This window comes from Furipterus horrens, unplaced genomic scaffold, assembly GCF_987537825.1.
Source record: "Furipterus horrens unplaced genomic scaffold, mFurHor1.1.pri manual_scaffold_10, whole genome shotgun sequence".
Lineage (NCBI taxonomy): Eukaryota > Metazoa > Chordata > Mammalia > Chiroptera > Furipteridae > Furipterus > Furipterus horrens.
Genome location: NW_028327180.1, coordinates 83,591,830 through 83,616,150, shown reverse-complemented (window position 1 = coordinate 83,616,150; position 24,321 = coordinate 83,591,830). Strand labels below are relative to the sequence as shown.

The following is a 24,321-nucleotide window of genomic DNA, read 5'->3' as shown; positions in this document are numbered from 1 at the left end:
TCTCAGCTACTTTCCAGCCGTCATTTTCCATGACTCGATTCCCCACCGTGAGTTCTGGGCCACTAACCAGTTGGCTTCCTCCCTCCCTCCCTGTTCGTGAGACAGAGAGCTGGCAGGAGGGGATGATCCGCCCCAATTCTCCCACCTCCTTTTCCCTCCTCCTCCTCCTGGGCTGGGACACACCTACTCCAACTTTCTCAGCAGCCTCTTCGGAGAGCGCGCCTTCCTGCTCCCTCTCTGCACCTCCCTCCTGAGCTTGTCAGCCCCGCGCTAGTGAAAGGGGCTCCAGCCCAGCAGCCCAGCTGGGGGCACCCTCCCCTGCCTGAAGGGTACAGGTAAGAACTGCTGGAGCATGGGAAGTTGGGGGAGGGGTGCAAGGCTAATCCATTCTTGTGCCTTGTCCCAGAGAAGGCGGGCGCTGGGGGCTCTTGGCAAGTGGGGACGGAACCAGGGCATGGCTGAGGCAGGCATGGAGGGTTAGGACAGGGACACCTGGGCCCTGGATCACCTGGGTCCACTGAATGAAGCCAGAGATGTAGCCAGCCTGAGTCTTGGGCCTGGGGATTGGGGCTCAGCAAGCGACAGTCTAGGACTTTGATCTCATGGAGGAGCAAGGTCATATTTGCACGAATGGAAAGTTGGACTCTTGTCCCTGGAAGAATGAAATCCTCTGCTTGGGCTTTCTGGGGATGAGCCTTCAGGGGGATGTGAGGGCCATTTTCCCTGTGTTTTAGGGGGAGGTGCTGGGACCAAAGAATGGAGAGGTGCTGGCTGCTTGTGTGAGTCCAGGGGGACACAGGGGCCCTATCACAGAGAGAGCCACCTGGTAAGGAGGAGGTGAAGCCAGAGAGAGAGTCAGATAAATTGGCCAGCCAGGGCTCTCCTGCGACTCTTTAGTGACACCCGGATTAGAACCTCAGCTTTCCCAGCTGTAAAATGGGGGTGCTTGCAGTCTGCAAGGGCTGTGAAAAGTTGCGAGTCTTCAGGGCAGCAGAGGTGACCCTGGGGTGGGGTGGGGGAGTGGGAGCAGCTCTGTTCCCCTGTCCTGGGGGAAGCAGGAATCCGATGCATATCTTTGGAAGCAGGAGAGCTGGAGTGGAACGCTGAGCAGAGCCACTGGGCCAGAGTTCAGCCCTCCCCTGAGGGGATGGGGGATGCTATCGGCCCCAAAGTGAGGAGCAGCGGGGCTGTGCCCAGGTTCTCAGAAAGGCTGCCTCTGTCCCCAGCCACACTTGGTCCGCCTGGGCTTGGGGTGGGGTGGGGTGTGTGTATAGAGAAGCAGGCTCAGGACTCCAGCGTTTCTAGCTCTTCAGCTGGTTTTACTGATGGGGACCTGAGCCCGGGCAGATTAACAGTGCCCTCCACACAGGACAGTACAAATACCTGTCATCACAGCTGCTATTCCCCGGGCGTTTTCTGTGCTGGGGGCCTGGGCTGAGTATGCATTTGAACATTTTGAATTTTCAAAGCAGGCAAGGTGAAAGGAGGATTTCATTACTTGTGCCTCTGTGACTCACAGGCTCTGTGGCCTAAGACAACTATGTGCCTCTTTGGGCTGATTTCCCTGCTTAGAAAATAAAGGTGGTTGTATGATTAAGATCTGGAATTAATCGATTCACTCCGACAAGCCTGTTAGGTAGGCAGAGCAGGAACGGTTGCATTGTGCAGGCAAGGAACCCAAAGGGCTCTGTGTCCTATGGTCAGTTAGCGGCAAGCTTGCGTTTCCCCAGGAGCAAAGGGCACCCTTTTGGCAGGAAGGTGCTGAGTCCATGACATTGGCTAGCCTGCAGAAGTGAAACAGAGGGGCCCCCTCTTCTATGAGCATCATGGGGGAACAACGAGAGGGAGTGAAGTTCTCTCTGGAGCTCCCCACTGATTCCATGACTCTTAATGTCCTCCTTGAGGACTCAGGGAACCAGACCCAGGGGGACACTGACATTCTCTGCTGTTACACGTCATCTGTGCCTGTGCTTTCTGTGGGAGTGGCTGCCAGGCTCTCCATATCTGAGCTGCCTTACACCTGTCCTCTGTGAGGTGGGACACCACACTGCACCCCCTGCACACTCCTCTCTGAGTGCAGCTGCACTCCCCTCCACCTGGAAATTCTCCTGTCAGCTGTCGCATGACAGGCCATGGCACCAGCTCTGCCGCTGGCCAGGAGGTGTCAGGTGGGAGAGAACATAAGGCAGGTGACAAGCCATAGAGAAAACCAGTGTGAGCTGGGGGCAATGAGGCGGCCACACTCAGGGACTTCCTGAACTCTCTGGATGGGCCCGCCTTTTGGATTTCTTCAGGATTGGATGGGCAGAGCCTCTGTAAGCTTCCTGTGCTTCCTGGGTCCCCAGCACAAGCTAAGCTAGCTCAGCACTTCATTACCACTCTTTCTGTGGCTAATGGTACTAATGCTATCATTTATAACGGGGGTCCCTATGCTGGTGTACAAAGAAAAGCATGGGTCCCAATCCTGGAAAGTATTTGTTGTGTGACCTGGGCCACAGCGTCTCTAAAGCTCAGCCTCCTCATTTGAAAAATGGGGCTAGTAATAGTCTTTTTTCAGAGAACTGATGTGAGGGTTAATTGAGGTAATGCATTAACACACAGCGCCTTATTTATTATGTTCACAGGCATCAATCATGTCATCTGTTCCCCTGAAACAGAGATCACCCACAGTATTCCTTCCTAAGACAAATCACAGTTGGCATTTTAGTTATTTGTGTATTTTTTTGTTTGGTATTGTCTCTCCTACTGTGTGTTGCTCACTGCTCTGGCTCCTGTGTCTAACATACTGCCTGGCACATACAAGAAGCTCATTGCATATCTGTTGAGAGAATGAATGAATCTTCATGTCTAAGTCATAGATGAGAACTGCCACTTAGAGGGACGAGGCATTAGCCCAACCCAATCACAGATGGGAGTCAGGAATGGAAGGGGCCCTACAGATAATTGGATCAGGCAGATGGAGACACTGGGGCCTCACCAGCCAAGGTTGATAACTTGACCGAGGTCACACCACGAGTGAGTGGGCAAGGCAGGACCACTGGCCAGACCTTTTCACTTTCCTCTGCCTCTCTCTGCCTAGTCCAGGTAATGAGATGACCCTGTTTCCTATGTGGGTGGTCGCCAGTAAATTGTCCCCATATGCCCTGGAGGCAATTTGGGATCAACAACAAGCTTAAGCTGTGCTTCAGAGGACAGGGGGCATTAATCAGACCCTTCCCCCAACACCCGCCAACACACACATATGCACACATGCACGTGCACACACCACAGCAAGTCAACGGGTATCTGTAAGTGTACAACTGGGAGAGTCCTCAGGAATTCCCTGAAATCTACTTTCCAGAATTATTGGTGCCATTTTACAGAGGAAACCACATATTTTGAATTATCTGCCTAAATTCAAACACTAGTTTGTGCTGGTGTCCTGGGTCGTTGTGTCATTTCTGAGCATGGGATTTAAATGTTGGAAAGAAAACCTGATTTCCGGAGCCTCTCTATGCACCTGTCACCAGGTTTTACTGTCTCACTTATGCCTTCTCTTCTACTCCGCACGGCTGCCCTGCAGACCATCTCTCACTATCCTCTACGTCTTCTTTCTGTGGTAGTTATTGTTGTTTTCAGTGTGGAGGCGAACAGAGACGCAGAAAAGCTAAGCCACTTCCTTTTAGTCACACAGCTTCTGTTTTCCTGGCAAACAGTTCAATAGACACTGAGTGAGCACTTACTACATGTCAGGCCCCCAAAGATTCACAGTTGGCTGAGGCAGGCCCGTAAGTGGATGGTTTAAATACCTTGAGGTCAGCAGTAAAATAGAGGCAAACTCAGGTTTGAGTGGGGGATTCAGAAAAGTGAGTTAGCCCAGTTATAGAATCAGTGAAGGCTTTTTGGAGGAGCTGTCACTGATCATCAGTTTGGAATGTTGAATAAGATTTAAATAAGGAAAAGACAGTTCAGATAGAGAAAGTAGCATGTGCAAAGGCACAGTGGTTCAAAGAAAACAGATTATTGAAGGCCCAGTGTGCAGGCCAAGGAGTATGGCTTTTAAGAAAAATGTAATTTCTATGTAATTTTTTAGCAATGGGACTGATAGAAATACACAAATGTAAGCAGAGTAGTATTTTTAAAACTCCATAATCCAGCTTCCATAATTATGTTTCCTCATACTCCCACTGATTCTTGCCACCCCAGATTATTTTGAAGTGTATTCAGATATATAGTTGTATCTGGAAATATTTCCATGTATATCTTTAAAACATAAGGACTTCAGGAAATCATCCCAGGAGCATGGCTTTTATTTTGTAAATATTGGAGGACTGTGTTGAAAGAGTTTAAGTCAAAGAATACCTTGGCTAGGTGTGTGTGGCTGTGGGGTGGAGCATGAATTTAAGGAGGGGGGTCAGAGTAGGAGGTTAAGATGTCTTGTTTCCACCTTGGCCAATTGCAGGGCCTGATATTCTACTAATACCCATTGATTAACCAACTATTTCCTAAAATCCATCTCTTCTTGAAAGAATGCCTTAAACATTTTCCAGTTTGGAGCCTGCAGAAGAGAGAAATCCCTCCCTGCTCCCCCTTCCTGCTGAGTCTTATTTCCATTCCCGAGACTGGCGTGGCCCCTGCAAGGAGGCAGCCGTGAGGTGGCAGGGCAGCTGCCTATCCCCTGGCTGGGGGCAGGGAGCCCACACTGGAGAACTCTCCAGTTCCCAGTTCCCGTTCAGCTGTTCAGGTCCAGTGCCTGAAGTAGTTGGCCTCAGAGCAAGCAGAGCAGGACTGTACATGCCAACGGTGGGGCAACTTCAGCGTGTGTGTGCCTGTTGGCCTGTGTGCGCTCATAGGTCCCAGGTCAGAGCTGCTTGCTGTCTATCATTGCAGCATCCCCTTCCCCTCTGGGGTCCTCCCCACAAATGCAAGATGAGATGGCACAAAATGCATCATTTTAGACCTTTAGAAGTTTGGTCTTGGAAAGGGGCAGAGCTTAATATTACCATGGTTGAGCACCAAGCTCTGTCCTGACGGCTGCTTCCTACATCTGTGACCTTGGCACGTGGTTTCACTTCCCTGAGGGGCATAGGGGTGCAGTACGCGCTCTGCCTCATGGGCCCCTATGCATCAACTCATGTAAAGTCCTTAGCATGGTAATCATCACACATTAAGAGCTCATTGAACGTTAGCTACTTTATAGACCCGGGGGCTCCTGAAATCTTAGGAATTGACTCAGAATCACAGCATCTTGGAAAATTTAAATCCTAGAACCTCAAATTCTTGGAAGTGAAAAATTAGAATAACCCTATTTGGTCCCTAGTAGAATGCTCTACTCTGTGCAAAAGATTCCTTATACAGTGTCTCTGACAAATCATCCACCTGATTTTTTTTCATTTTGTAAATATTCAAAACCAGAGTGCATCTGTTTAAGTTACAGCTTGATGAAATTTTACCAAGTGAATGAAAACAATGGCTAACCAGCAACCAGAGCAAAAAGCACACATCACCAGCCCCCCAAGAGCCCTCTTGGCATCCTTGCCAGTAGCTGCCCCACCCCAGGTATAGCTATTACCCAGCCAGCCAGCTGTCCTCGAGTCCTTCTTGTGGGGTGTGTACCATTATTAGGAGAACTCTAATTGTTAGAGAGGCTCAGTGAATTAATATGGAAGTTGCTAAATTAAGCTTCACCTTGAAATTGTTCTGTTTTCACTTTAATATTTTAGGGGCAGCTTCCATTAGAGCCCTGTCCTAGGTTTACAAAATTAAAATGTGGGTCTGAGGTGGGGTCAGGGAACCTGTATTCCCATAAGCTCCAAAGGAACCCCAGGTGAGGTCTAGCTGGATTTGAGAGCCAATGGACTAGTGGTTCAGAGCTCAGACTCAGTTCAGACAGACTGTTCATTCCAATCCATGCTCCAAACTTATTGGCTATTGACTTTGGACAAGCCATTTGGACTTCCTGACCCCCAGTTTTTTCATCTGTAAAATGGAGGTGAAATAGTAGTACCTGCTTCCTTGGGTCCACCCACAAGAAAGGTGCTCACTAAGCGACAGGAGCTACAATCAGCATGGCTATCACTGGGGACAGTATTACAGCCTGGCTGTGGTATTGCCAAGGCCATGTTGGGTTAGGAATATGAATCCTGACTGGGCCACTTGCTAGCAGTATGACCTTGGAAAGTCTTTTGACCCCACTGCTCTCTGGGTCTCAATTTCCCCATCTATGAGATGATAATACTCTTTGCTCCCCTTATAGGGTCGTTGAGGAAATCAAACAAGAAAATGAACCAGAAAAGTGCTCTCGGGGCAGAAACATGTTGCATGAAGTAAATCCCAATGATCTGGAACTCAGTTGAACCTGGGAACCCAGTGGAAAGTGGGCTTGCCATTGTGCTTGCCATTCTGTGGAGGGCGGGCCGGGTGGGGGTGGGGAGAGGGAACTGCTGAGGCTTTGGTTTTCCACAGCCCTGGTGTGCCCTGGCACGCCTCCCATGCTTTTTGGTTTTTGAGAACTGTCTCCTTCCTGGTTCCTGGGGCAGGAAGAGTCCAAGATCCCACAGCTATGAAATCCTGTGCAATTTGCCAGTCAGAGGCTTTTATTATTTAAATGTATTCCCTCTTACTACAAATCTTCTTTGAAGTCCTTTACTAGAATTCTTGGGGAACTTTTTAATAAAGTATAATATGCATACAGAAATGTGCACAAATCCTAAGTGTATAGCTCAATGAACTTTCCAGAAACTAACCAGCTCCCAGATAAAGAAAAAGAACATTACCACCATTCTGCAAAGGCCTTTGTGTGCTGCCCCTCCAGTCACTTCTACCCCCTGCCCCACCAAGGGTAACCTTATTCTAATCTAATCCATAGATTTTTGCCTGTTTTTAAACTGTATATTGTTGAAATAGCACAGTACGTATTCTTTTGTATGTGGCTGCTTTCACCCCATGTTATAGGTGTGGGATTCATCTGCATTGTTGCCCAGAGCAATACTTCGTTTTCTTTGCTATATAGTATTCCGTTGTATGACTGTACCACAATTTGCTTATCTATTCTGCTCTTGATGGGCATTTGGGTTGCTTCCAATGTGGGGCTAATATAAATAGTGCTTCTCTGAACATTCTTATGTGAATCTTTCAGTGAAGGTAGTATGCCCACACTTCTGTTGTGTATATAACTAGGAGTGGGATTGCTGGGTCCCGAGGTATGTGAATGTGGATGGAACCCTTTTATTTTCAGCTTCAGTTCTATTCACTGCAAATACAACATGGTCCCTGGGGTGGAGTCTCTATCTGGGAGAGAGACCTGTCTGCAGGAAGATAAACAGTTGCCTCTGGGGTTTGAGATGCTGATGAACAAAGAGATTTGCAAATTCATAGATTTCTAGGTGAGAGTCAGGTGCAAGAATCGGATCTTGTGCTTTCCTACTTCTGTCTATTCTATTTGACTTTAGAGATAACCTTGTGTCCCCTTTGCCTGAGCGCCAGTGTTCCCCTAAGAGGGGGTTAGTAGATCGCCTACAGGAAAAAATGTGCACCCTGAACCCATGGCAGCCCTTCTAAACCATAAATCAGACTCCTTGCGGATGAAGCTGTGATTTTTAACACAATGACATTTGAGAAACACATCTCTAGCCTAAAAACGTCATGAAAATTGTGGTCTTTTCCTAACTTCCCACCCTGTCTCCACTGGGGCCTGGGAGAGGGTCACATATGGAATATCAACTTTGAAATAAGGCATGATAAAATGTAACAGTGTGAAGAGAGAGATTCCCAGTATCAGCAGATCCCAAACACCAGTCGCACCAAAATCACCCCCAGGACCTTGTTAAACATCTCTTCCTGAGCCCTACCCCTAAGGATTTTGATTCAGTAGATCTGGGGTGGGGCTGGAAATATGGCTTTTTAACTCCCACCCCCTTAGGGGATTCCCAGTGGTGGGAGCCACTGGTTCAGGTCAGTGGCCAGCCCTTTCGGGGAGAACACAGCTTGGTTGAGTTCTGTGTCTGCCTGTGGCTGGGTGGAGGAGCACAGAGTTACCACGGGTGAGAGGAATCGGTGAGCACAGAGCCCAGGGGGCTTAAATGTGTGTGGAGAGAACCCAGGGGGCTTAAATGTAGAACCTGGGTCTGGGCCTGGAGCCCACCATTGGAGGCTTGTTTGCATCTCATTAGTATGCACCTTGATGCTTCCAAATAATCTCTAACTCCTCCAGTGCCTCTGGCCCTCAATCAGGCCAGGCCGGCAAACCTGCAAGACCCGGTGTCTAAAACAGTGGAACGGCCTGTCTTGCCCCACTGTTAGGAGCCGCTCCCCACCTGCCCAGGCCTGCCTGCCTGCCTGCTGGCTTTGTGTCCCTGAACTGTTCTGCTCAGAGGGGATTGGCCTTGGGTGGAGAAATCGTGCAGCTGGGTTAGGCCAGGCCAGAGAGAGTGGGATCTAGAGGGAGAACTAGAGATGAAGCCTTTGCTGAGAATCTGTGTTTGCTGATGTTCCCGGACCTATGATTATATGATCCTGGTGTGGGGGAGGGATCCTATAGTCCTCCCACCCCCAAGTGCTCTTCCTACCCTGAGGGCACAGGGAGGCAGGTCAGGGAACTGTTAGACACACAGGTGATCTGAGTTTTAATCCTGGCTTGGCCACATACTAGCTGTGTAAACTTGGAGGTTGGGTAACCTCTCTGAGTCTCATTAATCCCCATCTGCAAAATGAGGATAATTATAGGGTTGTTGTAAGCTAGCTTAAAAGAGATAATGCATGCTAAGGGCTAACCACAGGCCCTGGCACATAGTAAATGTTCAATAAATGTCAGCTGTGACGAGAGCCTGTGCCGCTGTAAGCACTTCATAGTCCCCAAACCTTGCCATTTTCAGGGCACCATTTGACAATAGCTCAGTGCAGGGTTACTCAGTAAGATAGGAGAGTAGGGACTAGTCTCAATTCCCAGAGGGACAAGTGGAAACCCCATAAAAAGAGGAGGTTACCTAGGGGTCTTTCACTTGGTCCCCTGCTGGCCCTCTGCTATACTACTGAGGCCCCCATGGCACCAAAGGAGTAGGGCCTCCAATCCCTGAACCATCCTCACCACAATGGTTACCAAGGGAGGGCTCACGTGCGAGGCCTTGTGCCGACTGTTCATCCTCACTATAGCCCAATGATTGCCTTCCTCGGTCTATATATGAAGAGAATGAGGCTCGGTCAGGTTCTATGATTTGCTCAAGGTCAAGCCCAGCAATGAGCCCAAGCAGGACTCAAAGCAGGCTGCCTTACTCCAGAGCCTGAGCAGGTGACCTCAATGTTATGTGGCCCCAAGGTGCCTGGGCTAGAGGCAGACCTGGCTGGGAGTGGCCATGGGTGGCTGATGGTCTCATGCACAAGGAACTAGTAGAGGCTTTGGTACCAGAGCCAGCTAAGAGGAGCAGGATTCACCTCCATGGTGACCAGAGAGCCAGCTAGCTGCCTGGGAAGAAAGTGTGTTTTGCCCTGGATAGAGAGGGAACTATGCTAAATGGCCTCGAGGCCCAGAGTGCTCACCCAAGTGGCAGAATAAAAAAGATCAGGAAACCCACGTCGTTGTAGGGTGTGCATGACATTTCTCTACCTCCTGTTTTCCCTGCCCATCCCTTCTCCCCACTTCATGCCCACCACCTGCCAGACTTGGAATGAGATCACATCTGTGACCTCTCTGTACCCACAGTGTGACAGCAATTATTATTTTAATGCTGCATAAGCCGTGGCTTGAGAGTTACTACAAATTGTTGCAAGGAGAGAAGGAATGTCACAAAGACCCACAGGGGTGTGTATGAGTGTGTGTGTGTGTGTGTGTACGCGCAGAAGGGTGATCCTGCAAGGGGCTCCCTCATTCCACACATATTTTCGAACACCTATTGTAATAGTTAATAACATGACTATAATTACTAAAACAGTAACAGTAGTAACTAATACTAGTGATAACATTAACAACTTTCTTTGTTCTTGGCACCATGCATAAGCTCACTAAGTCCTCCAGTGAGGTAAGCATTGCTCGCTCCACTTCACAAATGGGGAAACTGAGACTAAGATAGAGGAAGCAAGGCCCCTAGATAAAAGCAGAGACAAGATTGAGGGCAGGCCTGACCCTGAAGCCTGGCTTTTCTCCCTCCCCTGGCTAATGAGTAGAAGGACCATGCAGTTTTGATTTCCTGAGGAGCCCCCAGCCTGGGAGAGGAGCTGGGTAAGGGGAAGCCACTTGGCCAGTGCAAAGCACCCAGGGTGGGAAGCCTGTGTTCTGGTTCTAATAATTCTAAGATTTCATGTCCAATACTCTCCTCTGTTCCTCATGTAACCACCGTGTAAATCCTGCAATGCGCTCCCACCTCACTGCAAGTCTTTTCTTTGGCCTGAAAGGCCCTGGGCCACCTCCCTGACTTCCATCTGTGCTCCCTCTAGTCTGTCCACATGACCCCCTCGTCCCTGCCTCAGGGCCTTGACACTGCCTGTTCCTTCTACCCGGAACTCTTTCTCAAGATGGTTTTGTGGTCCTTTCCCTATTCAGATGTCACCTTGTCATGTAGGACTCCCCTGATCACCCTTTCCAAAACCGTATTCTCCACACATCACTTTTTAACCTTGCCAGCATGATTTCTCTTCATATCACTTTTCACACTTGATATAGTGTATATTTTTTATTCTCCCTCTGCCACTAGAATACAATCCCCACAAGAGCAGGGACCTCATGTTTCTTGTTCTCTGTTCTAGAATGCCTGTCACAAGGTAAGCCCTCAATAAAGAAGTATTAAATAAACTAATGAATGACTTTGGCAGAGGAGGCCCAATAACAAAATACTTCTCATCACTTCCTACTTTATCCCTTTTCTTCCCCAAAGGCCAAGCTCCTGCAAGCTCTTTGTTTCCTGAAAATGTCCATCTTCCAGAGTCACATTATGGCTTTCAAGGGTGCTAGGCATTTTAGCCTTTGCAGGTCCCTTCCTCTATGAAAAAATATTAGAAAGATTTTCTGATAACATTGGCATAACAATGAATATATTATTATTTATAAAAACGTTTCCTTCAACTGAAATATTTGTCTTCTTTCCTCTGAACTTAAGAGAAATTTTCATGGGTCCCTAAAAGTCCTGTGGGCCCTGGGTGTGCCACTGTGCCTACCAGGTATGTGGGCTGTGAACCCTCCTCCAAGTCCCACGACCCTCAGTCTCTGTGCCATGCTCTCCAGAGCTGAGCTGGCCTCTATGGTAACCACTAGTCACATGTGGCTGTGTGGATTAAAATCAAATAAGACTACAACCTCATTTCTTTAGTTGCACCAGCTCTTTCAAATACTTGCTAGCCATACGTGGCCAGTAGCTCCCGCCCTGGACAACCATTCATCTATAGAGCATTTCCTTCACCGTAGAAAGTTCTGGTAGAGAGTGCTGTTCTAGAGAATTTGCTTCAGTTACTCCAGCCTCCTGAGTATCTCTTCTTGGGATATGGATTCCTATTGTGGGATGGTAAGTAAATCCACCACCTACTATAGGTGGGTGAACCTGGGAAGAGCCTGCAAATTATTTGAGCCTCCGTCTCTCAGTTACGAAAGGAGAAGGATCATGAGTGCCATACTGGGATGAGGTTGGTACCGTAACTGACTGGTACTGAGTGCATTCCAACCCTGGGTATTTGCCATGCATTGACTTGTTCGGCCTTCTCAACAACTCCATGAGAGAGGCTATTATCATTTCCCTTTTTCTGGGACCAGAGAAGTTAAATAACTGCCCAAGGTTGTACGGCTGGTGAGTGACAGAGTTGGGATTTGAAACCAGGTCTGTCTGCCTCCAGAGTCCACCTTCTTTCTGTTAATTCTAACCAGTACTGTACATCCTACCAAAGACCAAGTGAGATAATGCATGAAGACGTTTTTGAAAACTTATAGATTACCAACTGAAATAGGACAGTATCATTTTTTTCATCAGTAATAACAGAGTACTGATAAAGAAGGGGACCCCCAGTCCCAGCTCCCTTTCACCCATGCCTTAGGTGAAGACTTTCTTTTCAGTGGCTTCTTTTCCCTCTAATCCCAGGCTAGTGCACACCTGGCTTTTACTGACAGCTCTCCTAAGACAGCCTCAGTCCATTGTTGGTGTGGCTGCCATTCACCAAGGCATTATTGGGCTAATAAGGTGTTATTCTGTGTCTCTTCTCCCTGTGCTTTCACCTACCATATGATCTGTCTTCCCTGCAGCCCTGGGAAGTAGGTAGGAGTAGCTATTATCATCTGCACTTTACAGACAGGGAAAATGAGGCTCACAAGAGGTTCTGTGGTCTTCCCAAGGTCACACGGCCCATCAAGGGCTCAAGCCACTGGCTCTTCTCCGGCCCACATCCAGCTCTTTGACTTGTTTTGTTACATGAGAACCTAGCAGTAGCTGCCACCTACCAACCAGCAAATGACTCCAGTGTTCATCCAAGTTTCTTGAAAGTAAATCAACCCTTCCTATCCACAGTCAATTCCAGCTGGCTTAAACCAGTAGAGTTGATGTTCAAACTCCGTCCACACCAGAGCGAGAGTCTTCAGTGGGAAACACTCCCTTTGGATGTCATGTCAGATTACTCTTCCCCACATGCAGTTCTGTTCTAGTCCTGCTTCTTCTCAAAAACCTTCAACAGGGCTCCCCACTTCTAAGGGGAAAATTTCTTTTTGTAGCTAAAAACTTCCTATCTAGTAACTACCTGGAATGTCACCCTTCTTTCAGTGATGATTTTAATTCTGAGTCAAAGGCACAATCCCTCCTAATCACTCACCACCACCACCACCACCTTTAAGCTTTTATGACAAACAGAATATGTTTAGGATTCTTTCTGGAGATCCACAAAAGGTAGCCCTAACACCGGATGCCTGAGGCAGATACAGTGGCAGGGAGGAGAGTGGGGTCAGAAAATACACACTGAGGTACCTGAATCCATGGACATTTTATCTTTAGATTTTGGGGGGAGGGTGGACATTCTCCAATGCAGAGGAATGAATCTTTCTTTTGTGAGAAGCTCTCAAAACTTTAAAAAATATCTTATTGTTTCTCCCTAGAGCCTGGTTTAGAAAATCTGGCTGTGTTTTCAGTTCGGCCACCACCTTCCTGGGTCCCCTTGAGTGTGCCATGCAAATCTCAGTTTCCCTGATCTCAGATGTGGGAGTAAAAGGGCAGATGTGTCTCCTAGGAGTAGTAGTATGTGGGTCATTTGTTAACATCCGGGTCATGCCTAGGAAAAGAGGAGTTGCTGGGCCATGAGGGAGAAAGAATATCACCTGTGCCTGGGTACTCTGGGGAATGATAGCGAGGAATTTCACCCTCCGAATCAAAGCCTGACATGTTGAACAAACCTGGTAGGAGCTTCTTTAGTGTCAAGTTTGTTCTGGCTTTGAATTCCTCCAACTACATGTGGTTCCCCATGGAAAGGACAGAATTAGAGCCACAGAATTCTAGAACTAAAATGCCCGAGTCACTGCATAGGGACAAACCATTACAAATACAGATCCTAGAGCATTAGTATCCTAGCATATCTGACCATAGGTCTTAGAACTTTTTAATAACAGGACACAGAATGTTAGAATAGCAGAAACCTGGCTTCTCAGACTCAGTGGTGGCAGCGGCGGGGGTGGGGGGGTGGGTGGTGCTCTTAGAGGTCTTCTAGCCCAGTTTTTTCACCTGTACTTACCAGGGTGTGCTTACCAGGGGGTAAGGGACAAGCCAGGGGCAGGGACCTCCAATAGTGTAGCTCTGCTTTGATCTCTTTATAGATTGTGCTTCTAGGTACAATTTCATTAGGAAAAAAGGGATTCTGCCCATGAAAGTGATAGAGGGGTTCAAAATCACTGGTCCACCCCAACTCCTTCCTCCAACATACACATGTCATTACAGATAAGGAAAGAGGTCCACAGGGCTTTGGTGACAGACTTGACCAAGGCCACATGGGAAGAGTGACTTTAGATCTAGGTCTCCCAAGAGCTGGGTCAGCTTACTACACTGATGATCGAACAAGCATTGGTGAGTGTGCAACCTGAAGCCACAGCCACAGAAAATCCTACTACTGCCTTTAAGAGCTCATTCGGGGTCCGATAGAGACTACAGGCTTGCACAGGCCAAGGACCCATACCTGCATATGTCCGAAGGGGCTTTAGAGCTCTTCTCATCTCCCCCAAGGGAAAATGTCCCCTTAGAGTAGCACATCTTTCACAGGTGGCCACTTAGACTCTGCTTGGATGCTCCCGGTGATGGGGAGCTCTCCATATTGAGAAGACTCACTCCAGGATTGCACTTGAGATCACAGCCAAGGAAACAGGAAAGTTCTCAGAGTGCTGCTCCTCCCAGCTATGCACAGACTTGTATCCTTGCCTTGGGTTAACACATGGGTGTTATAACCACCAAATTGTAACATCAAGATTCTGAGAAGCTGGAGCAGTAGGCTGAAAGACAGGGTGAAATTAATCAAGTCCTACAGTAGTTAGTTGCAGAAAATCAGTCTGCACAAGAACAGCGATAATGCATCTGAGAGTTTTCATTGCCCACATATTCAACAGTCAATAGTATGAGCCAGCAGCTAGAAAGTACTAGTACTTGGTATTTGTTGGAAAACTGGGTGGCACACTGTGTTCAGCATTTGTGTACATCAACTAATTTCATTATCAAAATGGTATTATGAAGTAGGAAAATTGAGGATCAGAGAAGGTAAGCCATTTGCCCAAGGTCACACAGCCAGAACCTGTGTGTTGTGAATCACCTTCTGCTGTCTTCCTCATCTTTGAAATGGGGTTGCGCGTGACAAGAAAGCAGAGTTTGAGGCACATGTATTCTAAAAGGGTCCATTCATGAACTCCCACACCTGCCGTTACTCACACCTGTGCACATACAAGCCTCACCACTACCAATGTATTTATTTACTCACGTCATATTCCTTCTCACCCACATGCTGACCTCTCTCCGGGCCTGGGGAGCCGAGCATGTGAGGCCCTGCCCCAAACGAGTGCCTGCTTGCAGCTTCCCAGAAGAGCCTGTGGCTGGGCCAGCAAGCTTAGGCTCGACCAGAGACCAGTGACTTCCTGCTGTGCCAGGGTGCAGGCTGGTCCTTATCGGGGGACCCTGCTCTCACTCCAACTTTAGGCTTTGATTCTGCCTTGGCTTTTAAAACTAATTATAACTAATATTTATTGGGTGCTTTTCTATGGGCCAGGCACTGTGCTTAGTACATTAATGTGCATGATCTTCTTTATTCAATCATCATAAAACCCCAAGACAGCAGTGCTCTCATAGTCTCATCTTACAGATGGAAAAAGTAAGGTTCAGAGATGTTGAGAAACTTACCCAATACGATACAGTTAGCAGGTAATGGAGACGGAACTTGAACCCAAACACTTGGATTCATGGGACCACAGCTTCTCTTTCTGGCAGCATGGTCAAAAGGAAAGAACCTGGCTTTAAGTCTTACCATGTGACCTTGGGCAAGTCCCTTTCTTTCTTTAGGACTATTTCCCGGCTTCAAAAATAAGAGACGATTGCTAAAGTTTCTTTCAGCTTTCATTCTGTCATTACTTTCCCTGAGTCCAGATATTTCCATTTTTTTCAACTAGTATTTTATGTATCAGCCACTGAGCTGGGCACTGGGAATTCATTCATGAATAAGATGCACAAAGCTCCTGTCGTCTGAGACCCTAGTGTTTAGTGCAAGAGATAGTCATTAAACAAATAAACAAGAACATACTGTGTGGTGACAATTGCTATGGAGGGATGTGATAAAGAAGGGTTAGGAGGTGGCATCTGAGCTGAGAACTAGATGAGAGAAGGAGCCAGCCATGTGAGAATCTTAGGTAGAGGGAAACAGCATGGGCAAAGGCCCTGAGGCAGATCTAAGTTTGGTATGTTGGCAGAGGAGAAAGGAGCCATGGGGCTGCAGTTGGTGAACAATGGCGGAGAAGCAGGCAGGGCCCAGGTGAGGCCTTCCTGGACATGGTAAGGAGTTTGGATTTTAATTTAAATGCTATGGGAAGCTACTCTGGCTGGGTGGCTCAACTGGTTGGATTATCATTCCATATACCAAAAAGTTGTGGGTTCGACCACCAGTCAGGGCACACACCCAAAGTTGCAGGTTCGATCCCTGGTTGAGGTGCATATGGGAAGCAACAGATCAATGTTTGTCTCACATTGATGTTTCTCTCTTGCTCTCCCTTCTTCTCGCTCTCAAATCAATGAACATATCCTCAGGTGAAAATTAAAAAAGTAATGATAATTAATAAATGCTGTGGAAAGTTACTGGAAAATTTTAAGCAGGAAAGTGATACAAATTGACTTATGTTTTCACAAGGTGTTTCTAAAGAGTGGTCCTAGGTGGTGTGGGCCCTGCAAACCTGTTCACTTTTCTGGACCTGGAGCCAGGAAACAAATGTCAAGACACAGGTCCATCCCTCAGCAAACTAGTCACCAGGTCTGCAGGTCCCACAGCTCGAATATAGCCATGGGCACCAAATCCCCACCCAAAGGTGCATTCTCTGCATCTTATTCCCCTCCAGGGAGACTCCACCCCTGCTCGCTTCCCTCCAGTTCATCTTCACGGCTCCCCCACTCTGCAAGCCGTCTGTGCAGCTGCTGAGCAGGGCGTCTTGTCGGGGCCTGCCTGACACGGGGGCTGACCTGGCGAACAGGAAGCTTTCCGCAAAGCAGGGCAGGTAGAGCTGGAGGCCGCGAGCACTCTAGGCTCGCTGGGCCGTGCGTGGTGTGAGTGGACCTGGGACTAGGGTAAGGACTCATTTTCCCCCTGGGGCTTCAACCTCAAAAGCAGTGCCATCCTGGGGAGGGGGTGGAGTACCTCAGTGTCCCCTCCTGCTTGCAGGGGACTATGTCAGGAACCATGGAGTGAGAGTAGGGGAGCAGGAAGGGTGGACAACAGACGATGCTTCTTTCTGTAATTGGCTTTAGGACCCCAAGTGTAGAATCTACCCCCCTCCTGCCCTCTCTCCCCTGAAGTGCCTGGGCTTAGGGCACCACCAACAGGATCTTAGGTGAGGAATGGTAGTAGAGAGGCCAGAGGATGAGGCATATTTCAATTCTTTTCTGTCACAGGCTTTCAGATCCCACATTAGGCTGCCTTTCCCATTCCTGCCTCCATCCTGCCTCCCATCCTGAGCTGCTACCTGTAAGGTCTTAAAGAACCTGCATTTAGTTCCCTCAAAACTCTGGGAAGACAAGGATCCAAGCCTTTCCCTGTCCCCCTTGCTCTGAAAGTTTAACTCTTCCTTGCCTTTGAAGAGCAAGACAACTGGAAAAACAAGTCTTGCCTGTTTCATCCAGGAATGCTTGGCACATCTGGCTGGCAGCCACCAAGCTCCTTGGAGTCAAGACTCCCATGAGCGGGCAGGCACCAGCTTCTAGGAGGCCCAGTTTGGCAACCAACTCTGCCCTCCTTCTTGCCCTGTCCTGTCCTGTCCTTGGCCCTGATGAGCCTCACATTTTGACCTGGGCTTGGGTTCAGGGATAAGCCTTGTGGGAAACAGCAAGGGAGAGAACGGGACAGCAGCAAGTGTTAGAGGGGCGGAGCATTAGGCTAGTTCAGCAATTCCCAGGGACTCTCAGCATGTGACTTGGGGCAAGACCCTTCCCCTCTGTGGGGCTCTATTTCCCCATCTGGGTGTGAGGAGCGGGAATCAGAACCCCATCATCTCTAAGGTCCAGGTCAGCTCTGCCATCCCAGGAGCTGATGTGGTGGGACAGGTATCGGTAGGTCTGGGGTAGGGCAAGCAGCCCTGGCCTGTGATGCAAGGAGTGCCAGGTCTAACTCTTGCTTTGTCTCTATGTTGCTGTGAAACTTCAGTTCCTGTCACTGATAATAGTTAATAGTAAGTTAAAACTTACTGTGTGCCAGGCACCCTGCTAGATCATTGACTTTGTTATTTCATTTAATTTTCACAACAATCCAATGAGGTATTCTTACCCCCATGCTACAGAAGAGGAGATTGAGGCTCACAGAGGTCCAACAACCTGCCCAGAAAGTCACCCACTATAAATGGTGAAACCAGGGTGGATGGCCAGGCAGCCCCTGATGCCAGACCTATGACCGTGGTCACTTGGCTTTTCTGCAGTCCCTACACATGCTGACATAACACAGTTCGGTTTGGCTGGAGCTCATCCCTGCTGCAGGGGTCTTGTAGCAAGTACTTAGAGACAGATTGCTAAGCTCATTGCAACTATTTTACCATCACTGGGGAGCCACTGAAGATTTGGGGGAAAAGCAGGGAAGGGGGCAGGACTGGGTTGTATCTGCCAGGTGCCCTTGAGAGCGCATTTAAACTAGTCAGTTATTGTTATTCTTCAAACACAGGGTTCATCAATCTCAGCACTATTGACATTTGCGGCTGAGTCATTCTTCATTGTAGGGGGCTGTCTTGTGCATGCAGGATGTTTAGCAGCAACCCTGGCCTCCACTCAATGTCATTAGCACCCTCACTCCCAAGCTGGGATAGCTGAAAATATCTTTAGACATGGCCAATGTCCCCTGAGGGGCAAAATCATCCCCGGTTAGGAACTACAGTCATAGAAATCATTTTTTCCCTAATTTGCAATACCCCTCTTTTTTTTTTTTTTTTTTTGCTCAGGGTTTCTGGAGTTTTTCCACCATGAATATTGCCTTGCTGGGTTTTGTCGTTTTCTTGTTCCATTTTGCAACCTGTGACAAGCCCCTAGAAGGGATCATCTCCCCCTCCGCCTGGCACTTCACGCACCCCCTTTATAATGCGACCATCTATGAAAACTCTGCTCCCAAGACCTACGTGGAGAGCTCTGTGAAAATGGGCATTTATATCACCAAGCCCCAGTGGGCGGTGAGGTACCGGATCATCTCTGGAGACGTGGCCAATGTGTTTAAAACAGAGGAGTACGTGGTGGGCAACTTCTGCTTTCTGCGAATCAGGACAAAGAGCAGCAACACAGCCCTTCTGAACAGGGAGGTGCGAGATAGCTACACCCTCATCATCCAAGCCACAGAGAAGACCTTGGAGTTAGAAGCTTTGACCCGTGTGGTAGTCCACATCCTGGACCAGAATGACCTGAAGCCCCTCTTCTCCCCACCTTCATACCGAGTCACCATCTCTGAGGACATGCCCCTCAAGAGCCCCATCTGCAAGGTCACTGCCACAGATGCTGATCTGGGCCAGAATGCCGAGTTCTATTACGCCTTTAATCCAAGGTCAGAGATTTTTGCCATTCATCCCACCAGCGGTGTGGTCACATTGGCTGGGAAGCTCAATGTCACCTGGCGAGGGAAGTATGAACTCCAGGTGCTGGCTGTGGACCGCATGCGGAAACTCTCAGAGGGCCATGGGTTTGGCAATCTGGCTGCACTGGTCATCCATGTGGATCCGGCTCTCAGGAAGCCCCCGGCCATCACCTCTGTGGCGGTGGCCCCACTGGGCAGCAGCGAGGATGCCACTTATGCCACTGTAGTGGTAGATGCCAACAGCTCAGGTGCTGAAGTGGACTCACTGGAAATTGTTGGTGGTGACCCTGGAAAGTACTTCAAAGCCATTAAGTCCTACGCCCGGAGCAGTGAGTTCAGTTTGGTGTCCGTCAAAGACATCAACTGGCTAGAGCACCTTCACGGATTCAACCTCAGCCTGCAGGCCAGGAGTGGGAGCAGTCCGTCTTTTCATTCCCAGATCCGGGGCTTTCACCTACCCCCCACCAAACTGGCTTCCCTCAAATTTGAGAAGGCTCTTTACAGAGTACAGCTTAGTGAGTTTTCCCCTCCTGGCAGCCGTGTGGTGATGGTAAAAGTGACCAGAGCCATCCCCAATCTGCAGTACGTTCTAAAGCCATCCTCAGAGAATGCAGGGTTTAAACTCAATGCTCGCACTGGGCTCATCACCACCACGAAGCTCATGGACTTCCATGAGCGAGCCCACTACCAGCTGCACATCAAAACGTCACCAGGCCTGGCCTCCACCACTGTGGTCATCGATGTCGTGGACTGTAACAACCATGCCCCCATCTTCAACAGGCCTTCCTACGCTGGCACCTTTGATGAGAACATCTCTCCAGGCACCAGTGTTTTGACTGTTACTGCCACAGACTTGGATCATGGAGAGAATGGATATGTCACCTATTCCATTACTCGTCCCAAAGGTGTGCCATTTTCGATTGATCCTTACCTGGGGATCATCTCCACCTCCAAACCCATGGACTATGAGCTCATGAAAAGAATTTATACCTTCCAGGTACGGGCCTCAGATTGGGGATCCCCATTTCGCCAGGAAAAGGAAGTATCTGTTTCTCTTAGTCTCAATAACTTGAATGACAACAAACCCATGTTTGAGGAAGTCAACTGCACTGGGTCTATCCGTGAAGACTGGCCAGTAGAAAAATCAATAATGACCGTGTCAGCTATAGACGTGGATGAGCTTCAGAACCTAAAATATGAGTTTGTGTCAGGCAACGAACTAGAGTATTTTGATCTAAATCATTTTTCTGGAGTGATATCCCTTAAACGCTCTTTTATAAATCATACCGCTGGTCAACCCATCAATTATTCCCTGAAAATTACAGCCTCAGATGGGAAATACTATGCCTCTCCTACAACTTTGAATCTTACTGTAGTGAAGGACCCTCGTTTTGAGATTCCTATAACATGTGATAAAACAGGGGCACTGATACATTTCACAAAGACCATTCTCCACTCTGTTGGGCTTCCGAACCAGGACTCTGATGATGAGGACTTCACTTCCTTAAGTGAATATCAGATCAATCATCATACCCCACGGTTTGAGGACCACTTCCCACAGTCGATTGACATCCTTGAGCGTGTCCCTATCAATACCACCCTGGCCCGTCTGGCAGCCACTGACCTTGATACTGGTTTTAATGGCAAACTTGTCTATGTGATTGCAGATGGCAATGAAGAGGGCTGCTTTGACATTGAGCTGGAGACAGGGCTGCTCACTGTAGTCGCCCCCTTGGACTACGAAGCTACCAGTTTCTACATCCTCAATGTAACAGCGTATGACCTGGGCATTCCCCAGAAGTCCTCCTGGAAGCTGCTGACAGTGAATGTGAAAGACTGGAATGACAATGCACCCAGATTTCCCCCTGGTGGATACCAGATAACCATCTCGGAGGACATAGAAGTTGGAACCACAGTGGCAGAGCTGAAAGCAAAAGATGCTGACTCAGATGACAATGGAAGGGTTCGCTACACCCTGCTAAGCCCCACAGAGAAGTTCTCCCTCCACCCCCTCACTGGGGAACTGGTTGTGACAGGACACCTGGACAGGGAATCAAAACCTCAGTATATACTCAAGGTGGAGGCCAGGGATCAGCCCAGGAAGGGCCACCAGCTCTTCTCTGTCACTGATCTTACCATCACGTTGGAGGATGTCAATGACAACTCTCCCCAGTGCATCAAAGAACTCAGCAGCCTGAAGGTCCCAGAGGACCTGCCCCCAGGAACTATCCTAACATTTCTGGATGCCTTTGACCCTGACCTGGGCCCAGCAGGAGAAGTGCGACATGTTCTGATAGATGATGCCCATGGGACCTTCCAGGTGGACCTGATGACTGGTGCCCTCACTCTGGAGAAAGAGCTGGACTTTGAGAGGAGAGCTGGGTATAATCTGAGCCTCTGGGCCAGTGACAGTGGGAGGCCCCTGGCTCGCAGGACTCTCTGCCATGTGGAGGTGATAGTCCTGGATGTAAATGAGAATCTCCACCCTCCCCGCTTTGCCTCCTTTGTGCACCAGGGCCAGGTGCAGGAGAACAGCCCCCCGGGAACCCAGGTGATAGTAGTTGCTGCCCACGATGATGACAGTGGCTTGGATGGGGAGCTCCAGTACTTCCTGCGGGCTGGCACCAGTCTTACAGCCTTTAGCATCAACCAAGACACAGGTACCAGGAGTGGGGTAAGATGGGAGTGCCTGGTGCTGGGACAGGAGGAACCTAAGGGAAATCAGGGATGGTCCTGAAAGAAGTGGGGATATGTATATACACATATGTGCATATATGTGTGTATACATTTAATTAAAATTAACCATATAACTAGCATCTCTGTGTATATATGTACATATATACATACACACACATGAACAAATAATACATATAGTTTCTTATAAAAGTAATGCTTCATGGTTATAACTTTTTCTATATAATTATTAAATGAATGTTTCTCTGTGACCCATCTCTCTAGATATAATATTTATTAACAATTTGTTCTATAATCTTCTAGGGTTTTCTTTGTATCTGGTATATTATCTCTGTTCATGTTATTTTTTGAAAACATAATACAATAGACACTAATTCAGAAACTTATTTTTTTCACATAACATAACTCCAGGATATCTGATATATCAGTACATATAAATCTTTGTCATTCCTTTTTAATGGCTGCATTTTATTCTATCATATAGGTGTAACATCCTTATTCATATACTTTTACTCATATGCAGGAGTTTCTATAGGAAAAGCCCTTAAAAATGCAGTTGCTGGGCTAAAGAAATGTGCATACTTTCAATGTTAATAGATATTTCCAAACTGCCCTCCAAAAAGGTGGAACCAACTTATTTATTCCTTTCGAGCTTCACAGAAAATAAGTGCAGTTCAGCAATCACTTACTTACCGAGCACCCTCTACTTGTGAGGTCCTGACACAGGCTCCTTGGGGGAGGTCCCTGGTAAATACTGGTGGGTTGCTGCCCTCGAGGAGTTTACAATCTGATGGGTGATTGATTTCCAGGGTAAAGGGTAAGGTGATCATATGGACAGAGCATTAGACTGAGAGTCGGTCTAGAGCCAGCTCTTCTGCCTATTTGCTACATGATCTTGGTTAAGGCATGCTCTTCTGTTGGGCCTTAGCTTCCCCATCTGTCAAAGGAACAGGTTCCTTCAGCTCTGTGACATGCTATGGCTGTGAGCATGGGCCCTGCTCTCTCATATAGGCTCTTCCAGCTGAGTGTGATCCACGAGAACTTAGCATGCAGGCCTCTTTTGCTCACTAATGGACCCTCAACTTTTAGAACAGTGCAGGCCCATGGTAAGCAATGTGTGGAGCTAAGTCTCTAAAATCATGAAGCTAATGGGGAAAGGAACAGCAATTATTTATCAAATCCCTAACCCTTAATTTGCATCTATAATACTTAAAGCTTGAAAGAACCAGTTTGTGGACAACTGAAAGGAAATCCCTCAGAGAATGTGAAATAGAGCAATCAATGGGAGTTGGGTTGAAGCAGCCAGGAGAAAGTAGGTCACCTACCGCTGTCTTCTGGAAACCCTGCAGATGACCATATGCCAGGTCATGGGCCAGTTTCAGCAGAGAAAGTCTCTGAGAGGTTCGACAGCAAGGATATGGATTTCCCCGTATTTAACTCAGCAGCTCCCTCACCATATCACCAACAGTTTCTTTTCCTCAGGGAATACCTATTTATATCCTTTCCAGAGAACACTCTGGGGAGTGTTAAGTAAGGTGAGTTCTAAAGCTACTCTGAGCTCTAAAATATTGTGGGTTTGGTGATCAACTGTCCCTAGGAATGATTCAAACTCTGGCGACCCTGGACCGAGAATTTGTGCCCTGCTACTGGCTGACGGTACTGGCAGTGGATCGGGGTTCCATAGCCCTCTCTGCCGTAACTGAAGTCTACATCGAGGTGATAGATGTCAACGACAACCCACCCCAGATGTCCAGACCCGTGTTCTACCCCTCCGTCGTGGAGGACGCTCCCTTGCACACTTCTGTGCTTCAGCTGGATGCCTGGGACCCAGACTCCAGCTCCAAAGACAAGCTGACCTTCAACATCACCAGTGGGAACCATATGGGGTTCTTTGCTATTCATCCTCTCACAGGTAAGGACCTCAGAAATCTGGGTGATTAGGATTCTTCAAAACAGTACTTCTCAAAGTGTGGTCCTGGACCAGCATAGTAAGCATCGCCTATGAACTTGTTAGAAATTCACATTATCAGGTCCTATCTTAGACCTACAGAACAAGAACTCAGGGTGGAGCTCAGAAATCTGTATTCTAATAAGATATCCAGGGGATTCTGATGGATGCTAAATTTGAGAATCACTGATCTACAAAGTCCATCTCTATGGGAAAATGAGATATGTCAACTTTCTTTCCTTGTGGCCTAGGGATGCTACCGGTTGCCTGGTGACCATTTCAGACCTCCAAGTGCTCCTAACTGACCACTCCCCTTAGTTACAAGCCAGACTTTCCTAACCCTAGTTCCAAACTGATCTCCAGCCTGCCCACAGGGTGGTGGTGACAAAGGTCCACTTCAGTGGAGTCAACCACTTCACAAATACCTATGCTGGGCCCAAAGCCATCTGGGGCAAGGATGATGTGTGGCC

The 24,321-nt window shown here is 48.1% G+C and overlaps 1 protein-coding gene across 1 annotated transcript in view; it reads left to right on the top strand.

The window, feature by feature from the left end:
* The first annotated feature begins 255 nt into the window (after positions 1-255).
* The window catches only part of FAT2 (FAT atypical cadherin 2), a 67,862-nt gene continuing 43,796 nt past the window's right edge, over positions 256-24,321 (top strand). Inside the window, exons 1-3 of the mRNA XM_090288446.1 lie at positions 256-335; positions 18,590-21,869; positions 23,501-23,815. Of these exons, the coding sequence (XP_090144572.1) occupies positions 18,611-21,869; positions 23,501-23,815 (3,574 nt within the window). The 5' untranslated portion in view covers positions 256-335; positions 18,590-18,610. The remainder of the gene's footprint in view (positions 336-18,589; positions 21,870-23,500; positions 23,816-24,321) is intronic.